Source organism: Limanda limanda, chromosome 12, assembly GCF_963576545.1.
Source record: "Limanda limanda chromosome 12, fLimLim1.1, whole genome shotgun sequence".
In the NCBI taxonomy this organism is placed as follows: Eukaryota; Metazoa; Chordata; class Actinopteri; order Pleuronectiformes; family Pleuronectidae; genus Limanda; species Limanda limanda.
Window position 1 is genome coordinate 8,606,824 of NC_083647.1, and position 23,205 is coordinate 8,630,028.

The 23,205-nt window shown below is 42.5% G+C and overlaps 1 protein-coding gene across 1 annotated transcript in view; it reads left to right on the plus strand.

Moving 5' to 3' along the window:
* The window catches only part of trappc12 (trafficking protein particle complex subunit 12), a 31,699-nt gene that overhangs the window by 5,229 nt on the left and 3,265 nt on the right, over nucleotides 1-23,205 (plus strand). The window contains exons 4-11 of the mRNA XM_061083461.1: nucleotides 10,364-10,477; nucleotides 13,731-13,869; nucleotides 16,693-16,805; nucleotides 17,069-17,141; nucleotides 18,774-18,847; nucleotides 20,246-20,344; nucleotides 22,123-22,226; nucleotides 22,978-23,065. Of these exons, the coding sequence (XP_060939444.1) occupies nucleotides 10,364-10,477; nucleotides 13,731-13,869; nucleotides 16,693-16,805; nucleotides 17,069-17,141; nucleotides 18,774-18,847; nucleotides 20,246-20,344; nucleotides 22,123-22,226; nucleotides 22,978-23,065 (804 nt within the window). The remainder of the gene's footprint in view (nucleotides 1-10,363; nucleotides 10,478-13,730; nucleotides 13,870-16,692; nucleotides 16,806-17,068; nucleotides 17,142-18,773; nucleotides 18,848-20,245; nucleotides 20,345-22,122; nucleotides 22,227-22,977; nucleotides 23,066-23,205) is intronic.

The following is a 23,205-nucleotide window of genomic DNA, read 5'->3' on the forward strand; positions in this document are numbered from 1 at the left end:
TCGTTCCTCTCCTCGACTTATATTTCTTCTCCTACCTTGCTCCGAGCTCCATCCATCTCTCCAACCCTCGTGCCTTCCCTCCATCATAATTTCTGACCCACAAATGACCCTGAGAGATGGTTGTTATTTAAAACATATGCACAGCAGCAGCATGCAGCGTGATGGAGTGAGGGGTTGAGGATAGGAGGGGGGGTGGAGTGGAGAGGTGGAGATCCACTCGGCTCACAAGTTCTTTTCTCCTGCTGTGCATATGTATTATGCATGGGATTGGTGTGCATATTTCAAGGGCCTTCTGGACTCTGTGTACACACACACACACATGCACACACACACACAAGATGGTACTTTAAGCTTGCATTCAACTGCACTATATGGTGTGCATTTTTGTGTGTGTGTGTATGTGTGTGTAAGAGGATCACACACTGTCTGCCAATTGGTGTGGGTGGTTCCCTGGAGGAAGAGGAGAGAGAGAGGAGAGAGAGAGGAGAGAGAGAGGAGAAAGACTGTGAGCCAGAAAGGTAACACGGGCCTACAGGAGAGATGTCATGGAATGACAAGCAAAAAAGAGATGGAAAGCAAATGTTGTGTGAGAGGAGGACTTCACCTGACCCTGAAGCACACACACATGCCCACTTTGGGCTGTTCCCGGCCTCCACGTGCGATAGGAGCTACTATTGATTCGATTTTGGTTCTTGATTATTTTAACTAGTTTGATTTGAACACTGGCAACTAAGGAATCAAAACTGAAAAAAATAAGCCTCTTTTCAGAAATATTAAAGCAACACTGCTATTTTTCAATTTAAAATAACAGCTTGAAGATTACTTTGATGGTACACTGACTTGGAATATGTAACTTTGGTGAGCAGATTCCATCTCCTGTGAGAGCTGCGGTAAAATAGTCCGAATCAGGCCCAGCAAGTTCAAGAATATTGACGAACTGTTGATCTACAGATATAGAAGTCGTTAAAAAACATCTTTTATCTGTATTTGTTACAGCGGCAGCTCTTCCGTTTCAGGAAAGCGAGATCATGGGTAATATCCACCGTTCAGTTGTGTTTCAGTTCAGTGAGTGGGACCATGCAGTCAGAGCTCCGATTTGTTTTTGCTCAACATGAAAACCACTTTATCACTTGGACACAGAGCCCAACAGAAGTACTCACCATACATGGCGGCAGAGGGCGCTGTTGCTGAGTAAAAGTTACATATTGTTGCTTTAATACAGTGCAATTCAATTTAGTTTAGATCGGTTTTGATATAGATTACAAGTTAGAGATTTATTTATTGTCTCTCAGATCTTGTCAAATCGCTCTTCTTCTCCCAAAGCTGAATGCGGATTGATGCTGTTGATGTTTTCTTTTTCTTCTTTGCTGAATTTAGAGGCATTTCAACCCCCTTAGATCATGTCTGGGGATGACAGGTGCTACAATCAGTTCCCTATAGTAAAACTCTCTTGTTATTTGTATCACACTCTGGTGGATTTGGCTGTCTGCCTGGTTTGTTGATATAATCAAAAAATCATTGTGTTGATTAAATATTTTGTAGAAGCCACTAGATCAGCAGCCGGTGATCAGTTTTCTTACCATTGTAAAATATCTCTGCAGCACCACAGTACAGTTATTTATACGACTTACATTCTATACAACTTGGTTAATTTACCTATAGTTGATACGCTGGTGAGTAGTTTTTGTCTTACACTTGTCCCACAAAAAAAAAATGTCTTGGATAGGAAGACCAGCCTTAATGTTGAGCCCTGCAGTGCAAGTGAGCTGTCATGCCTGTGTGTGATTGTTTTCACAAGTATGGGTTATCATGTACATGTGTGTTTACACTCTTAAAACATGTTTCTTTTTCATCCACATTTGATGTCAGCTCTGATCATCCTATGTATGGCCTTTGTAAGGATGACACAGAACTCAGAACTTCTGTGTGTGTGTGTGTGTGTGTGTGTGTGTGTGTGTGTGTGTGTGTGTGTGTGTGTGTGTGTGTGTGTGTGTGTGTGTGTGTGTGTGTGTGTGTGTGTGTGTGTGTGTGTGTGTGTGTGTGTGTGTGTGTGTGTGTGTGTGTGTGTGTGTGTGTGTGTGTGTGTGTGTGTGTGTGTGTGTGTGTGTGTGGCGCGATGCTCTGTCATGAGCTGGCAGAATGAGTCATGCTGCAGAGCCAGAGTTTGACTGCACCCACTGCCACCGCATACTCCCCATTTTTATACATATACAGAAGCATATGTACACTAATGCAATGAATGACACTGATACTGAACAACTTGAAGAGGCTGCATTCCTTCTCTCTATCTCTCTCTTTTATCTCTTCGTATTTGTCTCCCCTCATCTGGTGAATGTGGACCCCACTAGGACTCTGTAGGAGAGCTGCCATTACACACACACAGACACACTCAGTGCTTCTCTCTGATGAATCTTCATGTAGAGTGACAGTGCTACATAATGTAGCAGTGTAACACTCTGCTGAGAAGGATCTTTAGAAATATTCTCGATACATCTTTGGGAAAATAGTTGGACCACCCCGCTGCGTTCTCTGCTTTCATGCCATTCTCATGTTCTGAATAAGAATCATCATATTTAAAGCAATTGAAGATCATTTTCGTTATGAATGATTCAGTCTCTATTATTTTAAGTCCACTGCACATTTAAAAAACTGGATTCAGTGAATGTTTACAATGTTTCCTTGATACATGATTACTCAATGTCATAATTGTTGTTGATAAGAAATTCTTTCAATCAGTTTATCAATTGATGGATAGATGAGTCAGAGGTAACAAATAAAGGAGTTTATTGTATGCAGAAGTGAGAGGAAATTACTGCATTTGCCAAACTACTATACTAAAAAATGGTAGTTACTCTGGTTTGCAGCTTGTTGCTTTGTCTCCCTGCCTTAAATACTTTCTAGAGACACATTTGAATAAACCTTTTGATGCAATTCAATTAAATGCTTTCATACAGACGTTTTATCTTGATTTTCATCAGGTTTCCCACGAGGCTTTGTCAGTTAGGTAAACACAATGAGGCCACAGTTTTATCAACCAGTTTAGTTGGACTCAGAGGACTGATTTACAGCTGTTAGACTCCGTTAAATTATTCAGTAACTGTCTCTAATTGAGTCATTATTCATCTTCATTGAAGGGACGATCCAGATTTCTTAAAAGTTCTTAGAAAGAGGTGCCATGCACACAGAGAATACCGACGAGGACGTCTTCTTCTAAAGACGACTAAATTTGAGAGCTTTTGGTGATAAGGGCTGAGGTTAATGTGCTGTAAACAAAAACACTGTGTTTTCCGCGGCAGAATTTACACATCACGTCCTGCCCTCTGAATGCTCTACCTAGACAACAGCCCTCACCTGAATATTACAGCTATTTTCCTGTTAATTTGAACGCATTGACCCGGACAATCCCCTGCTGCATTCTTCATATGTGAAAGGCAAACTATATGGAAAATGCCTAGACCCAATTTTATGGACATTTACCGGAGTTTATATCTGAACGAATTATAGATTTCTTTCTTTTGAATGTTTTCTAGTTGGCTGTCTCTGTTTTATACCTTTAGCATTGCAGTGATTTTAAATGTTATCTTATGAAAGTAGAACTGTCTGATTTTTAAAATCAAGGAAAAGGTTATAGAAAAGGTTGTTTATTGAGGTTTGGATGTTCTATGAACCGAGTTTATTGAGATATATCTGCCTCCCATCTCCCGCTGCCTTTGTCTTCCCTATGACCTCTGTCTCCTCTCCTGCCCTCGATGTGGTGTGGTCAGCAGTGGTCTAATCTCTGGCTCAGCACCACCCTGGGTTGGCCTCATCTGTCTCTCTCATTAGCAATCACCCCCCCGAATCCTCCCTGTCTCCTCCTACCCGTCCTTCCCTCCTTCTCCTTCATCTCTGTCTTCAACTCTCTCTCTCTCTGCTCCCTCTGTACTTCCCACCGGAGACTCTGTCTTTCCTCCCACAGCATGATGCTGTCTGGGCCTGGGGCCAACATATATGTGTGTGTCTTGGTGTGTGTGTGTGTTTGAGAGAGAGAGAGCAAGAGAGAGATGTGAGTGAGAGAGAGAGAGACCCACCTTGGCTGGGTCAGACAGACACACCCCCATAATCACTGTAACAACCCAGCTGCTGCATTGCACTTTGATATCATTGCTGTAACCTTTACTCGTCATTATCATAACCTTTTTACATAGCTGTCATTTCTTCCACTAGCTACACTTGCAGGCTGAGCTGTGGGTAATGCACCATCAGCTCTTGTAGTGCTGAAGGGCATGTTTAAACCTTAGTGCTGCTTGTTCTCACCTGGCTCTGTTTACGTTGGCTGCAGCTATAAGATCAGAGTCAGACTGGTTTTATAAGTGTAGATGGAGTTAAGTCTTTTGGTTGAGCCATCAGAATGATTCTAGCTTGTCACAACTTGAGAGGTTTTTTATTTTGGTTTTTACTATCATTTGTATTCGCACGATTCAAAAATGCTACTCAACTGTGCCAAGTTCTAGTTATCAAGAGCAACATTGGCATCAAAATGTGCCTGAGGGTTTTCCATTCTATTTAGCTAAAAGGGCATACGCATATTAACAATATGGCACTTACGGACCTGACTAACAATATGCCACTTGCAGTTAATCTCTGGTAAACAACATAGGACCGTTTTTATTCACATGTCATGGCACTCCATCCAGTACTTGCCAGGGCATTTTATTTAAAACCATAAATGTAAAGTTTCTGGTCACACTAAAGTAAAAGTCAGAGATTCACAAAAGTTTGTGCACCATGAATGTCTAAAAATGTTACTGTAACGAAGTGTACCAACCTACTGATATAGGCACTTAGACAGTTGATGATGTAAGTGGACGAGTGATTCCCCCTTTTGAACCAAAATTACGAAAAATGCTATTCCCCTTGATAACCCGTAAAATCTGTCATTCCGTTTCAACCAACCCCCCACCCCCTCATGAGAGAAAGTGACCAATCCCCCCGGTAAATATTAACAAATCCTCTGCTGGGTATCAAAATTCGAGACCCATGCGTCAAGTGTTTTTCACTAGTAGTGTGATAAACAGGAACGGCTTCTAGCGGAAGTTAAAGCTATGGCTAATGGTTAATTTCTCGTAACTCCTCGTTCAGGTTATGAGCAAAACTTGGATAATTTGGCTGATTTTTTTTATGTTTTGTCTTAATACAACCTCTTCACTTCAATCAAAGTGCGTCTCAAATGGTAATTTTGTAACTTACCCCACCTCTCTGATGTCTGAATTGAGTACTGCATCCAAACATTTTGTTTCACTGCCAAAAGGGGGTGATAAGTTATGCATACTCTGAAATTTCCTCTCAATCTTTTTTTTACAAATGCTGTCGCTTTAAATTTTTTTTTACAAAAGAATTGCCATTGTCTCCATTTCCATCTTTTCCAAATCACCTCATGGACAAGTATTAACACTTCTACATTCAGATGTGTTCGGAAAACTCATCTTCATCACTGTCCAACAGTTCGTGTTTCATTGTATTTCCAGATCTCAGCAATGCCTTTTTTAAGTACAGTGTTGCTGGCCATTCAGTGTCTTTCCAAAATCTGTCAGCATCTACTTTAGCTCTTGTGATACTGGGAAAACTTACTGTGTGTTCGTTGTACTTTGTGATTCATTGATTGTGACTCAGGCCTGAAACGGAACTTATCTTGAATGCTGTCTTAAGCTGCCATCTCAGAGGAAACAGGAAATGGGACATGCTGTTATTGTTGACAACCAAACCATCAAAAGCTATCCAGATGCCCACTAGTCAATCATTGGTTGATATTACCCAGTGGAGCATCACTTAGAACTTGGAAGCTGAGTTGAACCATCTTAGGGAGTGTTATGTGGAGTTCTCTTATAAGCCAAGAGCTACAATGGTGTTTTCACATAATATATTATGCTGGTTTGTATCTCAACGTCTCTCAGTGATAGTGTTTGAAGAGTCCAGCGATCGCCTGTGGGAAAGGAAATGGCTGCTTTGCTAAGTTCATATCAGTACAGCAGCCAGGCAGATAGTCCTGAAGCTTGAGGGGGACATTCTGTCCTCTGGTGTTTGTAGGCGAACTGCAGAGGCATCAAAGTTAAGGTTTTTCACCGACTGGTGCGCACTTTTGCATATTGCTAATATTTTTCCCACATTCTCTTTGTAATTCAAAATGTCAGGTCTTAATTGAAGTAGTACTGGAGATCCCTGTATTAACTAAAGCTGGTGTGCGCCAGCCTTTTTAAGTCTGATTCGCCTGGAGGCTTCGGGTCTTGAGAGAGAACAAGTGGGCGTTCGTTTGTTCATCAAGCTTTGTTGTGCAGGTTTTTCTTTTTTCAAACTCACGATAGGTGCACTGAACTTGCGATCTTCCACACAATTAAAAATCCTCACCCCTTTTAAAAGTATGACAAGACTAATTATCTATGTGTTTGTGTGTGAGAGAGAGATAATGGATTTTATTTTTTGAACACGTTCCATGCACACATTTGCGTGGGTGGGTGTGAGTGTGTAGGAGTGTGTGTGTGAAGCATTGTAATACTATTGAAGTAAAGCCTTTTAATAACAATCAATGAAATGTTGTTCTTTAGTGATGAATGTACTTCCTGCATGTCCTCTCTTTACATTTCATCTGTTTATGGCTGAATATTCCTGATGAGAGATACTGGCTTTTCATTTGAGTTCTAAGCTTAAAGGGATAGTTCACCCAAAAATGAAAATCCACTCATTTTCTACTTACCACTATGCCGATGGAGGGGTAGGTGAAGTGTTTGAGTGACAAAACAGGGGAAAACAACGTTGCAGCCAAATCAGATACAATTGAAGTAAATGTTGTCTTCAAAGTAAAAAACTGAAAATGCCCCCATACTGCTCCTGTGGTGTTATCCAATCTTCATCGTCATAGTGGTGAGTAGAAAATGAGTGAATTTGTTTGGGTCAACTATCACTTTAACAACTCTTTTTAGCTCTGGTGTGACACTCAGTAAGGACGGATACAATTTCTCCTGCATTATTTATCTTCTTCCTTTTGTCTTTTGTCTGATGTCAAAAAAGTTGAGTCTACTACCCACCAAATACAAACAAATGAAAATGGCTCTTCCCCACTGCTGCACTATAGACATGCCTACATAATTCCAACACACACTTCTTTCACTAAGCCTCCATACTCAATTCCTCATTTAATTTCACTGGCAATAAATCATCACAGTAATTCCCCCTCATTTGATTTGGGGAGATTTGATTATGCCTTATTGCAGAGTCACTTAGCTGAGCTTAATTATTAATCACCATCGGCCTATTGTTTTTTCAATTTTTTTATTCTCCTACCACTTGCATTCCGTGTTAATTAAAATCATTCAAACCGGGGAATAACGTGCACTGTGGATGCAGGACGGGATTCATGGCAAGCTTTCATAAAGCACTTTTAAACGTGGAATAAGTTCTATCTATATCTATAATATCTATTGGATGGATTGGCAGGACATGTTATGCATAACTTTGGGGCTCAGAGGAGGAATTGTTCCACTTTCTGATCCTCTGATTTTGTCTCTTGCACCAGCAGCATGTCAAAATTATCACTTAAACAATGAAATAACTCTACAAAGATGGATTGGCCCCTACTGGTCAGGGCTGACGTGGGACAATTTGGTCTGGTCTCCCCACATTTACTGTTTATTAACATATACTATTAATTGAAGTCTCTCAAAAGCCTCTCTGTGGTTTCCTTGAAATTACCAATAAACAGTGAGGTTGATAAAGTACAAACCTAGCCATGAAACTAAAAAGTCACAAACATGTAACCTTGACAAATGAAGCATTTTAAAACTGCTGCTTTGTCTCTAGCCACCCCAATCATTATAGCACAAGACAATGTTTGGTTTGAAGCAGAGGTTCTTCACTGGTTGGCCTTGCATGGTTTTTCATGTGGCTGGAAATACTAGGACCACAGTGCATGTCTCAAGCAGGCCCCACTGTACCTGTGGAAAAATGTGAATAGAAATTAAAAAGACAAAATATGAATTTCGGTCAGTTTAATGTTGTCTGACAGCTGGAGACATTACCCTGTATATTCCTAAATGTTAGATGCATCTTGACCACCGTCCAGTTGTTAATTGTTCTTTCTCCTTTTCATCAGCTGAGATGACACTTGAGCCGAGACATCCTTCATTATCCCATTCAAGGGCACATGAAGACACTATCTAATTGAACTTCAGGTCATAGACGATCACCACTTGAGCCACTTAGACCGTCTGCTGTCTATTCATTTCATTGATCATTTATTACTGCGGACATCTAGTGTTTGGTTTGCTGATTTGATAAAAGACCTGGTGAGAGATAACATCTCTATAGAGCCATGTATAGCAGCAATGCTGCAATGTTACATAAAGGCTGAGCTGAAGCTCACTTCTCCAGCCCTGTCGGGGGGGGGGGGGGGTTCACTTTGGCTCCTCGTGGTGCCTCTCTGCAGCTCCCTTGGCTCTCAGCTCTCTTCCCCTCATCTCCTTCTCTCTGCTCTGCTACCCACTGCTCCTTTTTTCTCCTTCCAACTCTTTTGGCCCAGAGTTTCTACTTTTTTGTTCTTCCTACCACTATGGCCAACTTTGACTTCTGCACTCTTTCACTACATGTGGGCTAGATTTAATTTTTTTCAACCATATGCTGCTTATTCTCTGTTGAATCTCTTTATCCCTTGTTGTGTGTGTGTGTTTGTCTGTGTCTGCGTGAGTGTGAGAGCATGTGCCTGCTGTACTTCATGGCTGTTCTCATTTCCTTCTTACCCTGTATCCCAGCATAGACACTTAGAAACACACACTTGCACACCTATCTTCCTGTGCCCTGTGGCAGTGCAGCGATCTACTGTAGAGTACTGTAGGATATGTGTGTGTGTGAGTGACTGCAGCTGCTTTTGGCCATCCAGGCTGCCTCCTCGTTTTCAGCTTCATTTCCCCCCGTAATGAAGATTCAGAGGCAGCGCAGCCACTGGCACCTGGCAGGGGAGGAGAGCAGAGGAGGGGGGGGAGAGCAGGAAGCAGCAATAGAGGAGGAAGCAATGACAGCAGAAAGAGAAGAGAGGCAGAACAGAGAGATGTAGGGAAAGAGGGGAGGAAGCATCTTGATGGAGGGAGAGAAACGTATGGGAGAACCCTGAGGAGGAGACAAAAGCAAAGGGAAGGAAACAGGATGACTGGAAGAGAGGACAGCAACAACTTAGAGAGAGATGGGTGATGAGTTTTGTGTTACAACTATGCAAAGTATCCCTCTCTCTCCCTCCTCCTCTCTCTCCTAATTACCTCCCTGGCTGTGATGAATGGCACTGCACTTCAGACCCGATCGGCATACCGACCTTGTCATGTGTGTTGATGGGGTGGGGTGACTCTACACCCCTCTCCCACCTCTGCCCCCCTCTTGCCTAGTGTACCTCCTCCTGTGGAAGCAGATGCTGCTAATATATGTGTGTGTGTGTGTGTGTGTGTGTGGAGTTTGCGGATCTTCTGTTACAGGCTAACTTTGGGGACACATTTTTAACTAAAGAGCAGTCAATTGGGGACCATTTGTGCAACTGCAGACAAAAGCTGTGAAACCAATTGTGAAAAGGTTGATTTCTTTGTCCATTTTAAAGGTTGGGGGGAGAAAGAGAGGTCATAGTCGGGTTGTTGTGAAAACTATCTTGATGACTCTTCTCACTTTAGGGTTAGGATAAGTCTCAAAGAAATTAATGAAATGTTAAGAGTTCTGCAACAGTCTCTGAGTTATGTGCTTAAAATTTACCTGTGACAGTGTGTGTGTGTGATTTGATGGCACTTTGCACACATATCAACATCGACCACCGCATACTTATTGTCTTTTTTCTTCATTGAACACTTTAATATCTGGAGCTGACGCTCTCACATGGAACAATAACTCAATTTATTATAAATATTCAATAATTTTAAGTAATTTATACAGCTGGAACGATAAATATTATTTGGCTACATGTGAGGTTTTCTCTGCTCTTCTCCACTTCATATCATAGTAAAGTAAATATCTAAGCGTTTTGGACTCTTGAACACGTTGGACACCAAGCAAAGCTTTGATTAATGCAATGTTTTCATTCCTGATTGAAATACCATGAAAATAAGATCAAGTTGGTTTTTTTTTTATAAACAAATTACATATGTCCATCATTATGAAAAACACAGCAACTGGTTTGATAAGCGCACTTGAAACAAGGTCCTTGATACTAAATGTATACGTTGTTTGTGATGTAAACTTTTTGGGGCTTTGTAAACACAACGAAAACATTGATGTATTTAAGCCCTATTTCTTCTTGCATGCTTCCATCAGTCAGTCATGGTGTGTGTTTCAGATGTATTGTTTCTCTTCTCCCCTGCAGACTAGTAAAAACTGGCGTGCTGCGGTGGATCTGACGGGCCGGCTGCTGACAGCTCATGGTCAGGGATACGGGAAGGCCGGCCAGCCAACCTCCCACACCACCGACTCACTGCAGGTGAAATGACAGTTGCTTTCTCTTCATCCGTCCATTGTTCTGTGTTTCAGGCAGTCCGCCTGCTGTTGGCCCTGCCTGAAATTTCCCATTTCGCATCTTTGGTGATCCGATTACAAATAGACAGCTTTCAGAACAAATGCGAATACACCCAAGACACATTGAGATCCGATCACTTACACCACATTCAGAGGTGGACTCGGCCCAATATGGCCACATCACTTTTTCTTTTAACAATGAGTACGTGCATATGTCCAGGCCATGATGAAAGATAATCTACTTAACCGATGTCCCCTGGCCTGTTACAACTTCATAATTAATGTATAATAAAATACAGGATGTGCACATTTATTGTTGGTTGTTTACTTGTGGACGTCCACCACAATATCAATATTGTCAACAACATGTTGCTAATGACATTTTTTACTATGTGAAATTAGTCAAATTTATGGTAGGGCTGTGGGGAAAACATTGATCTGCCCAGTTCAATGTTTTCTTTCTCCCTCTCCCGCTCTTTTCCCATGCACATACACATACTTGATATTAAGGTTTCTGCTTCTCTGGGGCAAGTGGTTGCCATAGAGTTCTTTTGTGATTTATCATAATTGGAACCTCTCCACATTTATGGTCAGCTGTATGTGGTCATCATGCTTTTTTTGTTTGTTTTTTAGGTCGTTGATAAATGCCTTTATTTTCCTTTATTTCTATGACAAAGTTGTTTCACCACTCTGCCGGTAGGTCCATCTCATTTCTGTAAGCTATTTTATAATTATTGCTGATAAGGGCCACCACTGTTGTGTCGTTAGAAACCTTAATGATGCACTTGTTGCTGGATGAAGCAGTGCAGTCATACTTCAGCAGCTGAGTGTTCAGAGTGGGCTGAGTACACAGCTCTGGGGAGTGCCGACGCTCAGTGTGGACGCTAAGGAGGTGTAGCTGCCAATTAGATTTTTCTTTGGACCACCAGTGAGGAAGTCCTGGACCTAGGTTCAGAGGGAGGTGATGAGGCCCAATTGGATTAACTTCATCAAATGTTATAGGGACAGGGCTGGGTGGAGGGCAGATATGTGCTCATCCTCAGTGGAGTAGTTGGAGTGATAAGCAAACTGGAGGAGGTCAAGTGAAATTGAAAGACTGCAGGGCCAGCCTCTCGAAGCACTTCATATGAGGGTGCCACAAGGTGGTAAACAGTCAGGCAATACACAGAAGACTTCTTAGGGACTTGGATGATGGTGGTGGCTTACTTGAAGCATGGGGGGATGACTGCTTGGGCCGCAAGATGTTGAAGATGTCTCTGAGGACAATCTCCAACTGTCCAGCCAGTTCATAATTGAATGAACCATTCTATTTGGTTTCGCTGATTTGTGAAGATTGAGCCTGGAAAGTGTCCTCCTCACATTGTCTGTAGTCACATGCAGAGCCTGGTCATCATCCCCTGCACATTGATCAACCTGTAAAATCCCATTTAGAAGTTATTAATTACTGTACATCTCAAAGGGTGGCTTCAGTAGCCAAAGTCTGTGGGAGGGCTTTGTAGTCCGTCATGGCTCTGATGTCCACAAGTGCTGTGTGTTCTCAGTATATAGTGGAAGTTGATTCTATCATTTTATCATCTACCAGATCTGAAAGAAACATCTTTGACCGAACCTCAGCTGTCAGCCATGGCTTCTGGTTTGCCCTCAAGGTGATGGTTTTAGTGACTGTGACATCATCACACACACGTATTGATGTAGACTGTCACAGTTTCTGTGTATGCTTCTAGATCGATACAGTCCCCACAGGAAGTTGCCTCTTTGAACTGATCTGAATCAAAGAGGCAGCATTCCAATCAGTGCTTTCAATGCTGTCCTGAAGGGCTGACATAGTCCAGACCATAATCATTTTTGTCTGGATTGGTCGGCAAAGTTTCAGAACTGCCCTGCTGGGATTAACCATGTCAGAGATGGGATCTGAATGGCAAAGGTGGGAATGTAGGGGAACTCTTACTATGCATTCTCAATCCCCAATGCTTCCAACTATGAGGAAGGAATCGAGCAGGACAGCAAGGTTGAAGAGTCGGTTGGAGATGACTTGCAGATGTTTTGTGGTCAAATAAATCACCGGAAAGAGATGAGAGTTTTGAGTTTGGGCCCAATGGCAAACCACCAGGTCTTTGTCAGAGACGATCAAGTATAACAGCAACTGACTATGACTGACCAGTTCTGGGCTCAAAGGAGATCTATAGGAAGGGGTTGGAAGCAGAGGGGGCACACCTGGGATGCCAGATGTCTCTGGAAGGCCTAATGAAATACCAGTGAAGAAGATTTATCAACTCTTTGACAACAATGAAGTGATTAGCCCAGGAAGAATTGACACTATAACAACACAAAGGCTAATGAGAGCTAAATAAACTTAAACCACTTTATAAAAAATCAAAGTGTGCTGATAATTGTTAGCGATAGTTAAAAGTCCTATGAGCTTAACTTCTCTTTGTCTGAAACACTTGCCCATTCTATCAGTGTTGCTGTAAGAACAGTTTTATTCTTGTTGATGGTGTTTTATCCAGAAGATGAATTGCTGAATAAGCCATCCATGCAGTAGGCTCTCCCTGAGACTGCCAATTAATCCACCATGTTGGGACTTGCTATATATCGCAGGTTTTTTTTTGGTCCTCCTTACCTGCGTTTTTAAATGTACTCGCCCAAACTGTAGAAATAATGCCAAAAAAAACATAACCTAATCTCAATATGCTTCACGGCAAAGGTATTCCTTTTGGTAATTCTTATGTTTACCTTTTAGAACACACTGTAAACCTCAGGGACTTTATGTTGTAATTGACTGGTCGCTCATCCTTTCTTTTTATTCATTTCAACAGTGGAACAAAAAAGCAGTTTCTTTCTGTTTCTCATAATGTCATTCCCCACATTTTATAGATGAGAAAATGAATATTTTACATCATAGATAAAAATGATATTACATAATATAGAAGTCCTGGTACTTTATCAAATAATTGCAGCAAGTAATGGAATATTTTTCACCAAGTTGAGTGAATAATGTTTAAAGTTTGAGGGCAAATGTCATAATTTGAAAATTACAATCTTGTTTCTAATTTATTATCGACATTATAGTCAAATGGCATAAGTAGAGGGCAGACCAACTGTGACCAAACAGGATTAAGTATCTGTTTTTTTATCTTTTCTTTTTGTATTCGTTACACATGAGTTATGTTTTCCAAATTTTACCAATACTGAGAGTTGTGTTTCTGTGTGTGTTGCAGCTCTGGTTTGTGCGGCTGGCTCTTCTCACCAAGCTGAACCTCTTCCAAAACGCTGAGCTGGAGTTTGAACCCTTCGGCAACCTTGATCATCCAGACCTCTACTATGAGTACTATCCCACTGTTTACCCTGGGAGAAGAGGTATGTGCATGCAAACACAAACACACACACACATACTCCACTTGCACAAAAATCACCGTCATCCTATTTTTGCTTATTATTATTGACCTTTATGTAGGAGGAGCACTTTTAATTTTGATCACAGAAGCTCTTATAGAGAGAGAGAGACTTGCTTTGTAAAAATCACACATTGTTTCATATCTCTTTTCATGTTGCACTCTCCATAATCTGCTCTGTGAATTCTCATTGGGACCAGACTGAATGTTGAATTGTGCTGTTCACGATAGTACTGAAAAGCTGCTCTGAAGCTCTTCATATGTGAATTTGGAATGTGTTATTAGCCTGGTCTCCAAAAGGATTTTGCATGTTACCCACATTTTTTTTTTTAAAGATACACAAGCATACCACCGCTATCCTATTAAATATTCAGAGGAAAGTTTCTGCCAGGAGCTTGATATAAGACTGTATCGTCAAGAAGCTCCAACAACTCCACTTGTCTCCAGCAGTTCCTTGGTTTTGTTTTTCCTCTTTTTAGACTGCATGAATTGCTCTCTAATGTATTCCCATTACTTTGGATCTGCTTTGCCCCTTGGGCTACTACAGTGAAGGCAGAGGCAGAAACTCAGCTGCGCACACACACTTGAACACACACTCTACTACACTACACTGCACAGCCTTCTAAAGAGAGCACCGATTGACTATCCATTGCTCAATATTAAATGCTTTGTGCCCTGCTAGGTGCTCGCAGACATACTGGCACGAGTTGTGTAGCCTGGTGTTAGAAGTTGCAACATTTCTCTGGCCCAAGTCATGACTCCCATAAGAGGCATGTGCTTGTCTACGGCTCTCTCTGTTTTTTGGTTACTAATTTGTGTGCAAAATCAAAAGTTGGCTCTGATTTGGTTAAAAAGAAGAATTTACCACATCCCTAAGTATTTTTCAATCATGGTCTTTTTTTAGCTCTATCTTTATTTTCATGTCAAATTCCTTTCATATTTAGATCACTGAAAAAGTCACGCATGGGTTTTCTTGAAAATGTGCTAACAGTCAAAAAATAACATTCCCAGCTTCCTTCAGAAAAGGTCTGTCTTTATTCAACAGCTAGTCTAAATAATATTGCACCTTTTGCACTCTAATAAATCAGAGTCAAGGGGTTTAATGTCAAACAAAAAGACCAGGAAAATTCATTAATAGGAGATGATCCGTGTAAGAATATTTAAATGTCTCAAATTTAATCTAAAGGTCCCCTGTTTAGTTTAACATTCAATGGTTCTCACCAAAGTCATCTATAGCTGTGTCTCAAATTCAGTGGCTGCATCCTGCAGAGGACCTGTACTGGTGGTGGCCGTATGAAATGAGACGTCTGGTCTTCCTATTGTGTCACCAGCTTGTCCCGCCATTACAGCGGTCACCTAGCAAAAAAGCTACGGACTAAAATGTCCACTCATGTTGAGGTCTAAATCACAGGTGTGGAACCTTTTTCCCATAAAGGGCAGTTTCAGTTTTTATAACATCCCTGGAGGACCATAGACCTTCTATACTTCTCAATACACACAGTATATCACTCTAACTTTTTAATGCAATGGCTGCAACTGCTTCTCTTTGGGGAGGTCGGTTTCCCAGGTTTTGGTCAGTTAAGTCTTTGAAAGAGTCCATTTTTGAAAAGAACAGCTCAGTGGACTGTCCCAGAGATCCTTCAGACTATATTTAATAAATAAAATAAATATATGAGTACAAGGCCAACAGATGAAAGTTACATAAAATTTTAAAATAATAATAATTATAAATGAGCTAATCCGACAGCTTTCTCCATCCTATACTTATAGTCATGGTCTGTTTAATTTAGTGCTATTGGTCCTAGACACGAATTAAAGTAAATCTAGCAATTCAATCTATGTTCCTCAAAAATGTCCCAATAATGCTGATGTGATCAGGCCCTGCAGTCCTGGTGAATCTAATCACCCGTATGCTTCAGGGCATAAATGTGCAGTCTGCGTTAAAAGAGACGAGCAATAAATTCAATAAACACCATCACACCAATGCCAAGTAAACCCCACAACTAGTTAAAAACAAGGTACTTTGTTAATTTGTGTAGAAGGTTGTGGTTTCATGGGTTGTTTTCCTTCTTTGTTACAAACATTAAATTCTAACAGATATTTAAAAAATAGAAAATGTTATCTGATGAGACTTGCTAATACAGAAGAGTGCTGTCCCATCAGTATGAAGATATAACAATGCAACAGAGGGCAGTCATACAGACAACAGGTTAATGGGGAAAAGGATGTGTATTCTGACGATGGGAAGATAGAAAGCACAAGCAGATAGACGCCAGAGATAGAAATAGAGATACATAGACTGGATCAGACAGTATCAAAGAGACCCTGATCAAAGCCTGGGGACTCACCTGAATATAGGCTCTTCCTCAAGTTAGGGCTTATGCGTGCGTGCGCATGTGCGCGCGTGCAAGTGAGGCAGTGTGAATGATGTGGAGGCAGCTAGAGACAGAGGGATGAGGCAGAGAGATGAGTGATGGAGCTGTGCAGCACACCCAGAGAGAGAGATGAGAGGGTTTAATAAGCAGCCATACGTAGCTCAATGCCATCTGTAGGTTCCTGCCTCCAGGGCTGTGTGCAGTCTGTGTGTGGGTGGATGGGTTTATATTCTCATCTTGTGCTCTGTGTCTTTCTGGCTCTCTCCCTCGCCTTCCCTCTCTTTTCCCTCTCTCTTCCTCCCGCTATGTCCTCATCCCACCCTGTTTCTTATTTCCCCCTTTTTCCCCTCACACATTTCCCTCCCTCTGTCTCCTGTTTTCCTCTTCATCTCCCTCCCTTCCTCCCCGTGCAGGCTCCATGCTGCCGTTCTCCATGCGGCTGTTGCACGCTGAGCTTCCCCAGTACCTGGCCAAGCCCCAGGAGGCTCTGGACCGCCTGCACACTCTCAAAACCGTCTGCCTTGCCGTAAGTATCCACACATACACCAACACAGCCTCTGGATGAACATAAAGATATGCATGCTCTGTAGCGCTCGCACAATAAAACTACACACCCACAGAAAAGCACATTAGCCATCCTAATCCTTAAGCCCACCTGTATAAACAGCCAAATACGGTTGGATTTTAGAGTTATTGAATATGCATATTCTAATACACACATAAAAAGCCTTCAGGAATCACTGTAAAGCAACACCCCTCTCTCTGAAGTTTGAATTTCTCAATTAACAGATTGTAGAGAACTTGGAGAAAGGCTTGGCTGAGGATGGAACTATGATCACCTTAACACCGGAGAACAGGGAAGGTAAGAGTACACACACAAACACACACACACATTCACTCATATGGACTTTTGGCAACAGATCTGGACTCATTCCCAGACTGCATCACACTGTGGGAAGAGAGTGAGGTCATGGGCCCCAGTGGGTAATACAGACACACGCACACTGAGGCAGAGGCACACCTGGTGCAGGACTGCAGCATACCTTGTCCACACATACACACGCACACACACACACACACACACACACACACTCTCAACCCCACAAACACACCAATGCGGTGCTCTAAAAGTGTTTAGCACCTCACTGCTCCGCTACTCGCGCTGCATATCAAACGGTCTCTCCAGCCCTCCACGCCGAGCAGATCAATACAGATCAATTCTATCCAATCCACTCACATCTGCACAAGTGTGCTGGGGAAATAGGCACCTTCATCTAAAATTCACCAGGTTTGGGTCGACACTCCTCCACATAACCCCATGTTAAAAGAACTCTTCTTCTCCTTTTCTCTTCTCTTCTCTTCTCTTCTCTTCTCTTCTCTTCTCTTCTCTTCTCTTCTCTTCTCTTCTCTTCTCTTCTCTTCTCTTCTCTTCTCTTCTCTTCTCTTCTCTTCTCTTCTCTTCTCTCCTCTCCATCTCCTTTCTTCCCCCTCTTGCTCTCCCTCTCTTTCTCTCTCGCTTTCTCTTTTCCTCTTTTACTCCCTCTTTCTTTCCCTCTCCTGCACCTCACCTCTTCCTATCCTCCAATCTTCTTCCTCTTCTCTCCTCACGTCTTCCTCCCCTCTCTTTCTCTCTCTCTCTCTCTCCCCTCCCTCTCTATTGCTCTTCCTCTTTTTCTCCCTCACCTCACTTCACCTCATTTCACCTCACCTCTTTCTCTCCTCTTCACCTCTTCTCTTCTCCTCTCCTTCTCCTCTCTTCCTCTTTTCCTTTTCCTCTCCCTCACATCTTTTTCTCCTCTTCCTCACCTCTCCTCTTTTTTTGTCCTCTCTCTCTCTCTTTGTTTGCAAGTCCCGTGACCACTCATTTGACTTTGTTGTAAGTGACAAGTGACTAATTCACATCAGTGAACAACAACAACAAGACACTTAGCAAAGTTGACCTAAATGTACCAAGATGCTTGCTCGATTGTAACTGCGAGAATTGGCAGAGCGATGATGTGCCGGTTCTGCCGACTTCTCCCCCTCTCTAACAGTAGAGTAATAGCTGTGCCCTCTGTCTCTCCTCTCCCTGCCCATGCAGACAGTCGACAGTCAAGTCAATAAAGCGCAGGGCCTTCCCTTCACACATCAGACCCCTACTGAGTGATTAGCTCCTCTCCCCAACACACAAGCGCACACACACATGACTGCGGCGATGAATGCTAATAGGCCTGCACACCAGCCCTACCACACACTGTCTGAGGGAAAAGAGGAAAGCGTGTGAGAGTGTGCCGCAGTGTCTTCCTCACCAGCTCGCCTTAAAATAAACCCTGCTGTGGAGGGGGAGGGGGGGATGGGGGGACGGGAGGTGCACTGGGCGGATGGAGGGATAAGAGGGATGGCTTTCAGAGAGGGGGAGAAAAAGGGTGACACTACAGGGACACCCAAAACAAGTGAAAATAGGAAGAGTCACCCTGTTTTTTTGCTTCTCTCCTTTTTCTCTACCTGTTTGTAGCATCACTTAAACTGTGGCAGTCTCGCCTCAGCCGGGTCATGTACTCCATGGCCAACTGTCTGCTGCTGATGAAGGTAGGTGTGTGTGTGTGTGTGTGTGTGTGTGTGTGTGTGTGTGTGTGTGTGTGTGTGTGTGTGTGTGTGTGTGTGTGTGTGTGTGTGTGTGTGTGTGTGTGTGTGTGTGTGTGTGTGTGTGTGTGTGTGTGTGTGTGTGTGTGTGTGTGTGTGTGTTTGCGGACGCTTTATGTATCACAGTGTGTTGCATTGAATATGTTCCTCTGTTCACGTCTACCTGAATGCATGCGTGTTTGTGTGTGAGTCTGTGTGTGTGAGAGGGAGCCTCAAAGATCTCTGATGCCAGCCTGGTGGAGGATTCACAGTGAAATCCCCCCAGACTGACCACTAATTGGATTTGTGGTCAGTGAGAGAGAGAACAAGACGGAGAGAGAGGGAGGATGGAGAGTGTATTTGGATCAGACTGGAGAGAGAAACCACAGTGCCATCTACTGGTGAATCCAGTACTTTTCAATTGCTTTGGCTTAATTTCGGGTTTCAATTCACTAAACTCAACAAACAAAAAAAATCCCAAAGGTTGTAGCACATTTACTTCAAATCACAAGTACTTTATATCCCAGCTGACTGTCAAGCAAAACCTTCTGAAGGGATTTATATTGTTTAAATTCGTATTCATATTTATATCCTATAAGGAGCTAAAACAAAACCTAGCTCTAGCTTTAAAGGTATGATATGTCACACCACTGTTTCTCTAATAAACACACAGAAGCAATGTAGAGACAAGCCATAGGTAATCTTGTTGTTTGTAAGAATGTGGATTTGACTCTAGTGTAAAATCAGACTCAAATAGATATACAGTTATACAGTATAGTCAATGGTATAAATAAATAGAATATGAAAATATGCAATTCGCAATTTGATAGCTCCTCTTATGCTGGTTGAATTTTGTATAATTTCATCAAGAGTTTCTCTGGAAACTGTTCTGTTGTGAAAACTGAGCCAAAGCAGTCATAAAATACGTAAAATACCCACTATGATACACACATACCTGCACATGTACACACTCTGTGTACTTTGTCCCAGCCTAGTGCACACTTTATCTTTCTGCACACACACACACACACCCCTACACCTCTCTGACCTCTCTCTGTCGCCCGGCTCAGCAGTCGAGTCACCAAGTGAGCGATGAGTAGCAGTGCAGTGTGGAGGTGGGAGAAGGGTCACATCGCCCCGCTAATACTCCATATGTTTGATTAATGCTCTCTCTCTCTCTCTCTCTCTCTCTCTCTCTCTCTCTACACTCTACTTTCCTCGGCTCACCTCAACTAATCCGCTACTTACTACTATTTCATTAATTTTGGTGTTTTTTTTCCATCTGTTTCTTTCTTACTCTTGCACTCTATCTTTCCTTTTTCTCTTTCTGTCTACATTTCTTTCTTTTCCCTCTCTCTCCATCAGGACTATGTTTTGGCTGTGGAGACCTATAGCTCCATCATCCAATATGAACCTCACCAGAGAGTGCAGCTGCTCAGTGGCATAGGACGCATCTTCTTGCAGGTTTGCAGAATGGCACACACACACACACACACATTGCAGGGCATTGCACACATTGCAGGGCAATGTGTGCAATGTGTACATTGCAGGGCACCAATTTATGCCTCTCCGTTTTTTCTATTACGGACAGATAAGACCGCCCTATCCGTCGTGAAACGTCCTCTCCGAGGGCTTCGGACAGCTTTTCGTACACGTCTGATTTTTCTAACTATCCGTCTTCATGTTGGAGACCCGACGGACCGCTCTTGGCTGTGATTGGTCCGCGAACGACATCATTTCCGTATGACGTCATTTCCGTATTTCCGGACCTCAAACTTCCTGTTTACATGTAGCAACAAACACAAACACAACTATGATTCTACGATTAATGTGACGTGTGTGTTAAGCCAGCGGAGTTGTCCGGCTGACGGTGGCTCGTTAGAGCACTGAGGGCATGTGTGCACGGTCACATATGGTTAGAACGAGCTTTCAAAACGGCGCTAGCAGGCTAGGCTAGCGGGCTAGGCTAGCCACCATGCTAACTGCGGTGGTAACAGTGCAAGAACCCGCCGTCACGACTTTAATTCCACTTCTATCATGACACTGTTCCTATAATACCGTCAGGTTAGAAGCAAACACTGGATAGTAGTTAGTGCCGGGAGTCCCTGCTGACTGTGTGTGGAAGCTGGGGGGAGCTAGGTCCGTGTAGCTTCTAGCTACATGTAGCCTCAAGCAGATTCAAGCTGTGGAATCAGCAACACAGTTCGGAAACAAGACCGGGGAACTGCTGCGCTAAGAAACGATTACATCAGCATTTTGACCCGCTGGGTGTCACTTTATTTAGTTCTGTTAGTTGCCATGGTTCAGTGTGTGGGACGCAAGCTAACATGTAAACAGAGACACGTGGACTTCTTCTTCCCAAATGGGGTAGGCTTCTCTGAGCTCGTCTTCCGTTGCGCCCCCTATGGGTTTGGCGGTGAATTTTTTCCCGGACGTAGACTGACGGAGAAGTAAAAATCAAAAAGACTCTTTGTCTCCCGCTGAGACCTCTCCGAGAAACGGACACGTAGTAGTATATAAGAGCCTTTATTCAGTCGTTTTCTTGACAAACTCCAGTTTGTCAGTCCAGCCAGCACTTCTATGCAGAATCTCACTCCTCAGCACATGTTGACTGGAAACATCACAACGGCAATAAGACAAGTCATTTTATCTTTATGCCAAGTTGTCTGTACTTATTCCACAGACATGAGGTTTATATCAATATTCACATTCAACTCCAGAAAACAAGCTAATAATCAATTTCCTGAATTATTTATTTATTTGACTGATGAGAATCAGGAGCAGAAGTAGGAATAAGACGTCTTCATTTCTTTCACTCTACTACCAGAAATACTGATAAAGAATGCTGATAACTCAGACACTCATTCTTCACCATGCTGATGACTACTTGTCTGTTAATGTATAGTTCAATCATATCGTCATTAGTCCATTGCATAGAAGCCCTTGGAAACTCTTTGTTGTATATTTTGTTGATCAGTTAATAATTATTTAATCATTTTTGTCTGGGTTCCATAAGGTGGACAGCTCTAAAAGCTACGTAAACTACCAATGAACCTCTTCAGCTCTTGCCATGAAAGAGATGTCTAACAAAGATGTCGCAGATTCACAACGCTTTATTGTTGCAATTAGGAACTCAACACTGTGTGTGGGGGGAGGGGGTTGAACTTGTACCACTCTCCACACCTTCATATACGCACACAGTCGAGTGGTTAATGTGTCGCTGCTGCTTTGTTGTTGGCTAGATCGGAGATGTAAAAACAGCAGAGGGGTACTTCCAGGATGTGGAGAGAGCCTGCCAGATGAAAGGGAGCCAGTCCAGCCACATCACATGCATGCTGATGAACAGGTACGTCGGCCGTACGTTTAGCACCTCTGTACAGCGGGCGAGTGTCTACTTTATGCTGTTCAGAATCATCTTTGCTCCACAGACTCTGTGCTTCCTCCTGGCATGTGATTTAGCACAGGATGTCACACCTCTGCAGCTCTGGCCTGAGGAGAGGCGGAGTTATGAGGCAGAGCTCAAGTGACAGAAGCTATCTTCCTCACAGCTGCGTGTGTTGATGCTCTCTTCTCAGAATACGTCACGTTATGTGTTGTTTTAGTTATTGTTTTTATCTAGTGCGATTGCTAAGGCGGGGGTGACCTGTAAACCCATCCCAATAATCATACAATCACACTTAATGGAAAATATTGACTGTTAAAAAACATGACGACCTTGGTTTTCTCACACTTGTTCTTGACATCTATTAGATACTTTATTTTCTTTGACACACATCCAAATAATGCTCTTGAACCGCCAACTGTTTACAATCTGTTACAGATTAACTTCCCCCTCATACCCTTCCCCTTGGCTCCACAGAGATGCCTTCTCACACCATAATCCTCACTCCTCAGAGCAGAAACAGCTATATAGTATATATAATAATGTAAAGCTGCAACAATTTATGGGTCAAGCCAGCATCAAGGAGGAGGAACGATACACCCTGATTCTTATTTACCAAGTTTAAAATGGCTGCCTCCATGTATCTGCTCAGATGACTTTCCAAACTGCTCAATTTTGAAAAAAGGCTGAATCTTTCCTTTCTTTTATTTTCCAGGGCCTTTGTCCACCTCAGTCAGAACAATTATGGTGAAGCTCATGCATCCTTCACTGAAGTCCTAAAAATTGACCCTAAAAACCCTGTGGTAAGTACGAGCACATCGCAATCACCACTCTGCAACATGCGAGAGGAACACAAACTACACAACCACTGGAATGATTGCTTTTGTATTTTATTAGTTGAATCTCTTCATGATTAGTCTGAAAAGCATGTTTATCATATTAA